Source organism: Pavona decussata, unplaced genomic scaffold, assembly GCF_977016875.1.
Source record: "Pavona decussata unplaced genomic scaffold, jaPavDecu1.1 SCAFFOLD_13, whole genome shotgun sequence".
In the NCBI taxonomy this organism is placed as follows: Eukaryota; Metazoa; Cnidaria; class Anthozoa; order Scleractinia; family Agariciidae; genus Pavona; species Pavona decussata.
In genome coordinates, this window is record NW_028145436.1 from 167501 (window position 1) to 180000 (window position 12500).

General features: G+C 38.9%; 1 protein-coding gene and 1 long non-coding RNA gene across 22 annotated transcripts in view; one reads left to right on the plus strand and one right to left on the minus strand.

The window, feature by feature from the left end:
- LOC146487719 (uncharacterized) overlaps positions 1–3299 on the minus strand; it is a 23027-nt gene extending 19728 nt beyond the window's left edge. For 8 of the 11 annotated variants that reach the window (XR_014867829.1, XR_014867834.1, XR_014867815.1 and 5 more), the window contains exons 1-3: positions 3018–3299; positions 796–866; positions 487–549 (exon numbers count right to left, since the gene is read on the minus strand). This is a non-coding gene — a long non-coding RNA (uncharacterized LOC146487719). Of the gene's footprint in view, positions 1–486; positions 550–795; positions 867–1597; positions 1681–3017 lie in introns of all 11 variants that reach the window. The other 3 variants (XR_014867813.1, XR_014867818.1, XR_014867816.1) reach the window with 2 other exon arrangements.
- A 5551-nt stretch (positions 3300–8850) lies between these two features.
- The window catches only part of LOC146487721 (uncharacterized), a 72981-nt gene continuing 69331 nt past the window's right edge, over positions 8851–12500 (plus strand). For 5 of the 11 annotated variants that reach the window (XR_014867870.1, XR_014867871.1, XM_085126449.1 and 2 more), the window contains exons 1-2: positions 8851–9020; positions 11490–11552. Coding sequence is in view for 3 of the 11 variants with exons in the window: in XM_085126449.1 (XP_084982575.1) it covers positions 9006–9020; positions 11490–11552 (78 nt within the window). In the remaining 8 variants the exon portion in view is untranslated. Of the gene's footprint in view, positions 9021–10358; positions 10442–11172; positions 11244–11489; positions 11553–12203 lie in introns of all 11 variants that reach the window. The other 6 variants (XR_014867878.1, XR_014867875.1, XR_014867876.1 and 3 more) reach the window with 3 other exon arrangements.

Genomic DNA, 12500 nt, shown 5'->3' on the forward strand with positions numbered 1-12500 from the left:
CTGAATATGCTGTGTTTCATTTTATCCTTGGTTTTAATTTTTATTAATATGTAAGATAATGAGTACAAAACTAAGGGAAATAAAATTTAAACCAATCAAGGATAAAACTGAACCACAACACGTACATGCATACACAATACATATTTTGTCATCAATCTGTTCAATGAATATTAATTATTTTTTAGCATATATAAGTGTGAAGTACATGTACATGTACAATCACTAGAGAATGGCCTTTTTGGGGACATATCCCATGAGGAATGGTAAAGACAGTTCTTGAAGATGGTCACAGATTACTTTCAAAGCAGGAAATTAAATATGCTCTGCACCAACTTTGGTTCAATTGAAACAAACATAAAATAAATGTCATTTTGAGGCCAAAATTCTGAAGACTGAAATCAGTGACTCAAAAAAAGTACTTAAACCCCCTCTCCTCGAAATAGCATTAAATTAAAGTTTATCAACAGTATTGTAAGTTTCACAAACCTTAATTATTCTTTTGGCTCTTATTTCTGCTGCCATCTCTTTTCTGAACCTTGGCATGTCGTCCTATAACCAAACACACGTGTAAAATAAACTGCAGATAATAAGTTCATATGCAAATAATAAAAATAAGTGACTATCAACAAGTTAGTGTCAACGTTAAGAGGGACACTTAGTGATGGGAGTAATTTGTGTGTCAGATTATGATTCACCTGTGGCATAAGAAGACACACAGGGTTTGCACTGTAAGTATCCTTGGGAACTCCAATTACAATTCCTTATACTTTTAGTATAAGGAATTATACGGATTACCTTAAGGGGCAGCGGGTGTTTTCACCTCATGTCCTGGCAAGGCGTCTTAATCTGTTTCCACCGACATTAATCTGTCAGAAAAAATTTGCGCATGTGTAAGTACACCAAAGATTAGAGGTGGTGAGGGCCATCTTAAAATTGTCATCAAGTTGTAATCAACGCGCATTTCGTTGTCCACTGCACTAAAAATGCCTTTGTTTTACTTTGAGGCAATTATCACGTGAAACTCGATCGATCGATAATTTGTGCCTCGATCTGGTCAATACAGACCACCTATGATGACAGACTGTAGATCAATATAAGCGAGAAAAGTTGACTCGGTGGGTCATTCAATAATGAAAAACACTCTAGAAGAAGAAAGGAAACAGATCGAGACAAGAATGGAGAAAAAGGATTCAAAAGCGGAAAATGGAGAATTCTATCGCAACTTAATCATACGCGTATATATATACCACAGCATACTGGGGAGGCAAACGACGTATTACAAAGAAATCGTGAAGTCAAGGAAAAACAACCAGTTTTTTCGTTGATTTCTTATCTTAGAAATTGATGATATGCAATGATTGTACATCATTGAGTTGAATGTAGTAGAAGTAAAATCGTTGGATATTATAATGGTTTGTGTCAGGTCTGTTGTATTTAAATGAGGGGCAGTTCCTGTTAATATCACAGCAAGCTAGCAGGTCCTAGCAAACAGCACTGGTTCCCTTGTTTTTAAAACCACACCCCTTTTTTAAAAATAATTCAGATGTTGTTGTATTGATCCATGGATATTATAATGACAAAGCAAGACAAACTTTACATCTGCTGTGACTCCAGCATGTTGCATTTCAAATCTGTTATGAGCAGACTATTGTATTTTCCATTTTTTAACTTTGTGGTTTCCTGTAGAATTAAATGAGAGGCAGTCCCTGTTAATATCACAGCAAGCTAGCAATTAGCACCGGTTCCCTTGTTTCTTGGTGAATTTAAGATCGGACAAAATAAATCTATATAGGTTACTATAATTACAAAAAATATTGCTTTAAGTTTTACGCACTGGACGTTTTTAATTTATGATTTTGGTTAATTATTTTAAGTGCATTTCGTGGTAATTTAGAGGCGTAAATGTCACAATTTTCCAGGAGTGCATGCCCCTGGATCCAACCGCCCCACCCCTCCTCCACCAGTTGGCTCACCTTACAAAACGCTGGGTTACACTGCACTCGTGGGTGTGCCACATAGAGTACAGCCTACGTTTGCTGATTAATAATCACATATAGCTAAAAAAACATTTGGGTAACAAAACATTCAGTTGGTTGGATCAAAAAGCAAATTAATATACCTCAGGGGCACCCAACAGATCGTTTCAGTAAATTATCTGTTCGGAAGGCCCTTAATCCCCTACAATTTTCTAAAGGGAAATTTCACCACGAACTTTCGTGATGTGGGAAATTTAAGGCCTAGTGTTTTCGGATTGATAAAAATGTTGTTTTCGGGGGTACCGAAAACAGGTCAGCTAAGATTTTCGGAAAGGTAATAAGGCCTAGGGTTTTTGGGAAATGGACAAGAATGCCCTTCTAATTTCGAAAAGACTCAAGTTCCCTTAGAATGACCGAACAGGTAAAAAATATTATAGCGCTGCCTAAAATGAACCTATAGAGCTTTAAAGTCACTCCAGATCGCCTAAAATAACGTTTCAAAGGATCTGAGATAAAATTGTCGTTGGGTGCCCCTGATACCTTCTGTTCTGAAAATGAGTCAGTGGATTGTTCAGTGTTCTATTTAGTCACATATTTAGGAGTGCAATTTTAAGGACCGCACTCATGACCGCACTCCTCCACTATCAGTAGCGACCTTCAGATCAGAGCACGAGTACGGGATTGAGCTCAAGTGCGACTGTCAAATTTCAGACTAGTCACGTCCCCAGAACTCTCACTAATTCCCTTTGTTTATCAGCGCATAAGGAGGCCTAAGAAACAAGATTGGTGCGACAAGCAGTTATTTGAACCACGCAAACTAGATTTGAAAACTCGTACTCGCACTCAATCTCGTACTCGTATTAAAATCTGAAGGTCCCTAATGTTATGACGCCTACCCCCTGGACAATTACTTTGGCGATGTACACTGCATGATCATGTTAGTCGACTTTTTGCCAGGCTTGGATTAAATATTGTGACTTTCTAACCAAACGCTCTTCTGTTTTAAATTAAATCGTCTACGTTTAAATAAGCGGGCCTTACCTTGGTTCGGTCCATGGCCCTTTATTTGTTTCGATGCAATGCCTTCCATTTCACATAATAAACACGCGCCAATTCCTTAGCAGAAGAATGCGTCCCTCTTTCTTTTAAAAATTGTCTTCGCATTTCTCTGGTATCCCTTCGTTTGCAGCCTTAGAAATCCTCTCCTTTTTTCCTGGTGTTGTGCATCTTGCGCTTTTCTTTTCATGGCATGATCGATCTCTATTTCGAAAGGGCGCACTTATTCATCTCGTTCCCGCTAAACTGTGGTTCCTGTGACTTATATATGAGCCCGCATTTCCATTCCACGATAGTTATGATTACCAAATTCGAATAGGCAGCGGCTTATCGCAAAACAATGGTATGTACTTTAAGTAGGGTTATTAAAGTGTATCATAATTATAATATAACAATAGAGTTGATGTTCGCGGGCGTAATATGTTTTTGGCCCGACTCAGGCTCATTTTAGCCCGGGGCTAAAATGAGTTCTGAGAAGGGCCAAAAACATATTTACGCCCAAGAACATCAACTCTATTACTATTATAATAATTTCAGAGGGCATTCAGAAAACGAATCAAAGACAGTACAGATATCCTGAACGCTGCCAGCGTTGGGTCGGCGTTTATTTTACAGTTATTTTATTCTACAAAAGTATTCATTCTCGCCGTGACAAGCTTTAAACTTCGACAGAACACCGCAAAATTTGTCGAAAGAATATTTGCTTCAAAGTTTTCAAAGGAAAAATAACAGAATTTTGTAAACAGCGAAGACATGGTCACTTACAAGAGTTCAGAAATTAATTGTGCAAGTGCTAAACTGAGCGGGTTTCGCGAGACGAAGACAAACTGTTTACCTTCACCTCGCCGCCGGCCATGGAGCTACTACAGGCATTATTTCCATCATCGCCCACGAGTTTCTGTAAGTCATCTTCTCTAGCTAGCTGAGACGACTGGGAATTTGCTTCTTCGTTAGCTTTTTTAGCCATTTTTCACATTTTGTAGCTCAAAACAATTTTTTTGCAGATGGCAGCGCTTCCAGTCAAACAAGCAAGAAAAGTTGGAGTGGTTTCCAGTTCTGATTGGCTGGCTACGTTATTTTCTTGTTTCTCATTGGCTCAGGGCAGCGGGCTAAAATATATTTTAGCCCGCTGAATTCTTCATTTTAGCCCGCAAAATACGCCGCAATGCCCGATGAAATTATTATAATAAAATAGTAACGTTTATTATAATAGTTAATTAAATGCCATATACAGCCATTAGCCGTTTATAACCATGTATAGCCATGTATAGCCATGTATAAACATGTATGGCCATGTAATGCCATATATAGCCGTGTATAGCCATGTATAGCCGTGTATTGCCATGTATAACCGTGTATAGGCATGTATAGCCGTGTATAGCCATGTATTGCCATGTGTTGCCATGTATAGCCGTGTATAGCCATGTATAGCCATGTATAGCCATGTATGGCCATGTATAGCCATGTATTGCCATGTATGGCCATGTAATGCCATTTATAGCCGTTTATAGCCATTTATAGCCGTCTATTGCCATTTATAACCGTTTATAGGCATGTATAGCCGTGTATAGCCATGTATTGCCATGTGTTTTTATGTATAGCCGTGTATAGCCGTTTATCGCCATGTATAGCCGTGTATTGCCATGTACTGCCATGTACTGCTATACATGGCAATACAGGGGTATACACGGCTATACATGGCTATACATGGCAATACACGGCTATACATGGCTATACATGGCAATACACGGCAAAACACGGCTATACATGGCTATACATAGCTATACATGGCAATACACGGCTATACATGGCTATACATGGCAATACATGGCTGTACATGGAAATACATGGCTATACATGGCAATACATGGCTAAACATGGCTATACATGGCAATACATGGCTATACGTGGCTATAAATTGCAACACCTGGCTATATAAGGGTATCTATGGCAATACATTATATAGCCATGTATAGCTGTGTATAGGCATGTATAGCCGTGTATAACGGTGTATTTCATCAAGCAGTTTATCCCTGAAGGCTCGTTTATCTGGCCAAAAAAATTGACTAAAAGACAAATAGAGATGGCAGGCTTCTTCAAAGTCTGATGATCGCTTAGTGCGTGAAACTCGAGTAACTGTGTTACATTTTCTATCTTAAATTTATATTTCGCTCTGCATGTTTTTGGATCGAGCACTCCTGCGACTGAGTGAAGCAATCATTGTATTGTTTCTTTGTTTATATCCACATCCATACATCGAATGCATCTGTACTGCTCTCAAACCCCGAGCTGCGTTGATCTTCTGTGTACCTTCTTTTGACGACTGAAGAATAGACTCCAGCAATAACAAAACATCGTTATTATCAAGACATTGAAGAGATATTCTAAGGTACGTTCCCTTACTTGAATTTCGCCTAAATTCTGATTGTTTCTCTTGCCAGTTCAGATTCAGAGAGCTAGCGATTTCCCGCATGTAACCAAGCGTTGTGCCCTGGAACTTCTCAACAATTCAACCACCAGGCCAACCATGGGCGGGGTTGTGGGGTAAAATTTTCCAACTGTCATTGCCGTGGGGAGTAAAACGTTTGTTTGAAAGATTTTTTTTTTTTGGGAGGGGGGAGGGGGGGGGGTAAAATTTTCATACACTCGATTTTTTAGAAAACCAGCCCCCTCCCCCCCCCCGGACGTAATAAACGATCGGTCCCTTACATCGGGGAAACCAGGAGAAATGTGGAGGTGCGAATCGATGAACATTCAAACCCCTCTAGGTCTAATGAATTTGAACTTGCCCATCACCTATAGTCCGGGGGATAAGCGACAAAAAAATCACAGAATCGTTCAAACAGTGATACAATTTACTTACAATTTTTATTAACCTCTTACTGGGAGTTACAAGATACAAATTATTGTACAATAAAATATACTGATATAACAACGTGAGTTTTCATCATTTTTTTTCAGTGTGCTATTTCCAGCCGCCTTCATTACCTTACGCACTAAAATCAAGGATATAATCACGCAACAGATCCACTGCTTCAAGGTCGTTTGGCTTTCAATCATTCATTGGGACAAACGCACTCGGAGATTGACTTGTCTTGCGAAACAACAACCACTCACTCTTCCCTGCGGATAAATGAAAGCCAACGCCGAAAAGCAAATGACGAGTTGCCCAACTACGGAATGCTGCGAAAAGCGGCATGTGGCGCCATGTCTTTTCTTTGGCACCAAAATTTCTCGATCTTTTCACCTCTGTAGATTGTAATATTTTACACATATTTTTTATCGGCTAAATATCGCTTATAAATCGCCTTTTAGAATTAGAAAAACCCGCTCCCTTCATAAACACAGAAAAGAGCTGTACAGGCCCGCAAATGATCCCGGCCCGCAAATGATCCCAGGACCGGAAATGATCCCCAAATTGAACCGTAAATGATCCCCGGACGTGAAATGATCCCCAGATTGGACCCCAAATGATCCCCGATCGCCTCACCATAAATATAGAATGGAACGGACTCAAATTTGGACAGTGGATTTAAATTTTATACACTTCGCTTTTTTTTCCCTTAATAACACCAGTCGTTATATTAAGCTATATGCATATAAATTTAACAACTTTAAAAATTATAATGTAGCAGTTCAGTGCAACAGAACAATTTTTTTATATAAACTGGAACATACATGCCAGTTGTTCTCTCAGGCGTGTAACCTGCGAACGTAGACGTATTTCCGGCTGTCGATATTTTCTCCGCCGGAATTCTCTCGACAGCCGGAAATACGTGTGTGTTCGCAGGCTATCAGGTGTGTCACCTGAGAACAATAACTAATTGGGTGCGTCGCCTTTGCTTCGTGAGCCAGCACTCTGATATATTTTTTAAATAGAAATTTCTTCAGAGGGAGATTTTGAACTCGGCCATTCTTATCTCGGATGTATCGCCAGTAAAGGACGAGCAATCGGGTGTGTCGCCTTTGCTTCGTCATGTTTAATACTCGCTGCACATCGACGATAACACTTTATTTTACTCCGGATTATTCAATTGTTCGAAGGTTTTTGAGTGAACCGGAAAAAATCGACTGCACGCAGTGAGTGAATGTTGATTGCTGTGAACTTTTACAATGGGATGGGTGAGACTCGTATTGCACCGAAAATGTGGTTTTAAACTATCAACAGCACTTCCGTAAACAATGTGCCTCCTGTAATGATCAAGGAAAAATCTGGATGGCAAAATCGGTATGCCGACGACAGTGTGTTTTGTAAAAAAAAATAGAAAAAAAAAAAGACTGGGAGTCCAACTAGCGGCAAAACGAAAACGAAAGACAAAATCAACATATTACGCGATAACGTATTGGACGACCGAGGCTTAAACGTTATGCTTAAGACTAAGATCCGATTAAGAACAAAGGCGACGAAAGTGAGTGAGATTTGACCGCCATCTGAAGCGCATTGACCGATTCTCCTTCCTTTTTCGAAAAAAAAAAATTAAATAAAATAAAACTTGTGAAAGTCTTAACTGACCCGCTCTTTAATTTGGAATAGTTTCGTACAATTCGTGCACATTTTAGGCCCTTGTTATGGTATAAGTGCATCATATACATGTATGTTACAGTTTATAGGTAAATTGTTCTGTTGTACTGTGCTGCTATATAATAATATTATAATTTTTAAAGTTGAGAAATTTGCATGCAGATATCTTAAATATAACGAGTGGTGTTATTAAAAAAAGGAATTCTATAAAGTTTAAATCCACTGTCCAAATTTGAGTCCATTCCATTCTATATTTATGGTAAGGTGATCGGGGATCATTTGCGGTCCAACATGGGGATCATTTCCCGTCCAGGGATCATTTGCGGTTCAATTTGGGGATCATTTCCGGTCCTGGGATCATTTGCGGGCCGGGATCATTTGCGGGCCTGAGAGCGGAGACATTTATATAAGCCAGCACTCAGATATTTTTCTTAAGGATTCAAAAAGAAAACATTAAGAAAACATTGGTCTGAATCTTGTCAGATGTGACTCCTCCGCCTTTCTGCGCCCTATGCACAAAGTTTACAAACTAATCACCATCTTTTCGTCTCGCTATAGATCTACTAATTGTACATACATTTCCGGGTCAGCGAATGTTTTCTATTGTTTTGGTAGGTACTTCATAATTACCATATATGAAGTACCTACCCCGTTGTTTTGCGATAAGCCGCTGCCTATTCGAATTCAATCTCGTACCCAGAGTCTTCAGGCTTTTTGGTCAGCGGGGCAACGCCGGGAAGACTCTGGGGTCATCGAAAAAATTCAATTTTTTTGATTGGCTGTTCCGTAACGGTTTCCATTGTTTTACCGCAGAAATCCTGCGGTAATAAAATTCGATGTCCCCAGAGTCTTCCCGGCGTTGCCCCGCTGACCAAAAAGCCTGAAGACTCTGGGTTCGAGATTGATTCGAATTTGGTAATCATAACTATCGTGGAATGGATATGCGGGCTCATATATAAGTCACAGGAACCACAGTTTAGCGGGAACGAGATGAATAAGCGCGCCCTTTCGAAAATGCCATGAAAAGAAAAGCGCAAGATGCACGACACCAGGCCCCAGTTGTTCAAAGGCCGGATAACTTTATCCGCTGGATAAGGCACTCTTCAGCGTCTAAAATATACTTCACGTTAAATGTTGTGCACGGTTTTCGTACATTCCCCAACTAAGCAGTGGTTAGAGTGTGCATATTTGCTTGTGCACGAGGAAATACTGAAATCTTTGCACAGAATGAAACTGTCGGATAGTGACTTATCCACTGGATAAAGTTATCCGGCCTTTGAACAACTGGGGCCAGGAAAAAAGGAGAGGATTTCTAAGGCTGCAAACGAAGGGATACCAGAGAAATGCGAAGACAATTTTTAAAAGAAAGAGGGACGCATTCTTCTGCTAAGGAATTGGCGCGTGTTTATTATGTGAAATGGAAGGCATTGCATCGAAACAAATAAAGGGCCATGGACCGAACCAAGGTAAGGCCCGCTTATTTAAACGTAAACGATTTACTTTAAAACAGAAGAGCGTTTGGTTAGAAAGTCACAATATTTAATCCAAGCCTGGCAAAAAGTCGACTAACATGATCATGCAGTGTACATCGCCAAAGTAATTGTCCAGGGGGTAGGCGTCATAACATTAGGGACCTTCAGATTTTAATACGAGTACGAGATTGAGTGCGAGTACGAGTTTTCAAATCTAGTTTGCGTGGTTCAAATAACTGCTTGTCGCACCAATCTTGTTTCTTAGGCCTCCTTATGCGCTGATAAACAAAGGGAATTAGTGAGAGTTCTGGGGACGTGACTAGTCTGAAATTTGAAAGTCGCACTTGAACTCAATCCCGTACTCGTGCTCTGATCTGAAGGTCGCTACTGATAGTGGAGGAGTGCGGTCATGAGTGCGGTCCTTAAAATTGCACTCCTAAATATGTGACTAAATAGAACACTGAACAATCCACTGACTCATTTTCAGAACAGAAGGTATCAGGGGCACCCGACGACAATTTTATCTCAGATCCTTTGAAACGTTATTTTAGGCGATCTGGAGTGACTTTAAAGCTCTATAGGTTCATTTTAGGCAGCGCTATAATATTTTTTACCTGTTCAGTTATTCTAAGGGAACTTGAGTCTTTTCGAAATTAGAAGGGCATTCTTGTCCATTTCCCAAAAACCCTAGGCCTTATTACCTTTCTGAAAATCTTAGCTGACCTGTTTTCGGTACCCCCGAAAACAACATTTTTATCAATCCGAAAACACTAGGCCTTAAATTTCCCACATCACGAAAGTTCGTGGTGAAATTTCCCTTTAGAAAATTGTAGGGGATTAAGGGCCTTCCGAACAGATAATTTACTGAAACGATCTGTTGGGTGCCCCTGAGGTATATTAATTTGCTTTTTGATCCAACCAACCGAATGTTTTGTTACCCAAATGTTTTTTTAGCTATATGTGATTATTAATCAGCAAACGTAGGCTGTACTCTATGTGGCACACCCACGAGTGCAGTGTAACCCAGCGTTTTGTAAGGTGAGCCAACTGGTGGAGGAGGGGTGGGGCGGTTGGATCCAGGGGCATGCACTCCTGGAAAATTGTGACATTTACGCCTCTAAATTACCACGAAATGCACTTAAAATAATCAACCAAAATCATAAATTAGAAACGTCCAGTGCGTAAAACTTAAAGCAATATTTTTTGTAATTATAGTAACCTATATAGATTTATTTTGTCCGATCTTTAAATTCACCAAGAAACAAGGGAACCGGTGCTAATTGCTAGCTTGCTGTGATATTAACAGGGACTGCCTCTCATTTAATTCTACAGGAAACCACAAAGTTAAAAAATGGAAAATACAATAGTCTGCTCATAACAGATTTGAAATGCAACATGCTGGAGTCACAGCAGATGTAAAGTTTGTCTTGCTTTGTCATTATAATATCCATGGATCAATACAACAACATCTGAATTATTTTTAAAAAAGGGGTGTGGTTTTAAAAACAAGGGAACCAGTGCTGTTTGCTAAGACCTGCTAGCTTGCTGTGATATTAACAGGAACTGCCCCTCATTTAAATACAACAGACCTGACACAAACCATTATAATATCCAACGATTTTACTTCTACTCAGTCAACTCAATGATGTACAATCATTGCATATCATCAATTTCTAAGATAAGAAATCAACGAAAAAACTGGTTGTTTTTCCTTGACTTCACGATTTCTTTGTAATACGTCGTTTGCCACCCCAGTATGCTGTGGTATATATATACGCGTATGATTAAGTTGCGATAGAATTCTCCATTTTCCGCTTTTGAATCCTTTTTCTCCATTCTTGTCTCGATCTGTTTCCTTTCTTCTTCTAGAGTGTTTTTACGTTATTGAATGACCCACCGAGTCAACTTTTCTCGCTCATTTTGATCTACAGTCTGTCATTATAGCTGGTCTGTATTGACCAGATCAAGGCACAAATTATCGATCGATCGAGTTTCACGTGATAATTGCCTTAAAGTAAAACAAAGGCATTTTTAGTGCAGTGGACGATGAAATGCGCGTTGATTACAACTTGATGACAATTTTAAGATGGCCCTCACCACCTCTAATCTTTGGTGTACTTACACATGCGCAAATTTTTTCTGACAGATTAATGTCGGTGGAAACAGATTAAGACGCCTTGCCAGGACATGAGGTGAAAACACCCGCTGCCCCTTAAGGTAATCCGTATAATTCCTTATACTAAAAGTATAAGGAATTGTAATTGGAGTCCCCAAGGATACTTACAGTGCAAACCCTGTGTGTCTTCTTATGCCACAGGTGAATCATAATCTGACACACAAATTACTCCCATCACTAAGTGTCCCTCTTAATGTTGACACTAACTTGTTGATAGTCACTTATTTTTATTATTTGCATATGAACTTATTATCTGCAGTTTATTTTACACGTGTGTTTGGTTATAGGACGACATGCCAAGGTTCAGAAAAGAGATGGCAGCAGAAATAAGAGCCAAAAGAATAATTAAGGTTTGTGAAACTTACAATACTGTTGATAAACTTTAATTTAATGCTATTTCGAGGAGAGGGGGTTTAAGTACTTTTTTTGAGTCACTGATTTCAGTCTTCAGAATTTTGGCCTCAAAATGACATTTATTTTATGTTTGTTTCAATTGAACCAAAGTTGGTGCAGAGCATATTTAATTTCCTGCTTTGAAAGTAATCTGTGACCATCTTCAAGAACTGTCTTTACCATTCCTCATGGGATATGTCCCCAAAAAGGCCATTCTCTAGTGATTGTACATGTACATGTACTTCACACTTATATATGCTAAAAAATAATTAATATTCATTGAACAGATTGATGACAAAATATGTATTGTGTATGCATGTACGTGTTGTGGTTCAGTTTTATCCTTGATTGGTTTAAATTTTATTTCCCTTAGTTTTGTACTCATTATCTTACATATTAATAAAAATTAAAACCAAGGATAAAATGAAACACAGCATATTCAGTTATTAAGGGGAAGGATCAGGGTTGTTAATTCATTTTTAGCCTTAAAGGGGGATGCTAATTTAAACATTTACCATACATGTTCTTATGCAGTTGAACATTATTTAATGCTTTCCAATCCCAAAAGAACTTTTAATTGATAAAATCATGCTGTTACATATCAACAGATCTGATCTGAGGGAACAGCTGCCTTTGAGCGGCCAAATGCATGTAGTTACTAAAACAAGGAATGACCTAAAATGATCTAAAATGAATCTAAATGACCTAAAATGATCTAAAATGATCTTAAACGATTTTATTTTTTTAACTTTATAACAAAGACTAGTAAGCAGCATAACAGAAGAAGTACTTCTTGTAGTTTATTTCCGACGCGTTTCGTCTCTATCGGAGACGATAATTAATAATTAATAATCATAACTGCGGATTTGATTGATGCAAAGTGTCTAGTTTTTCCCCAGCAACGT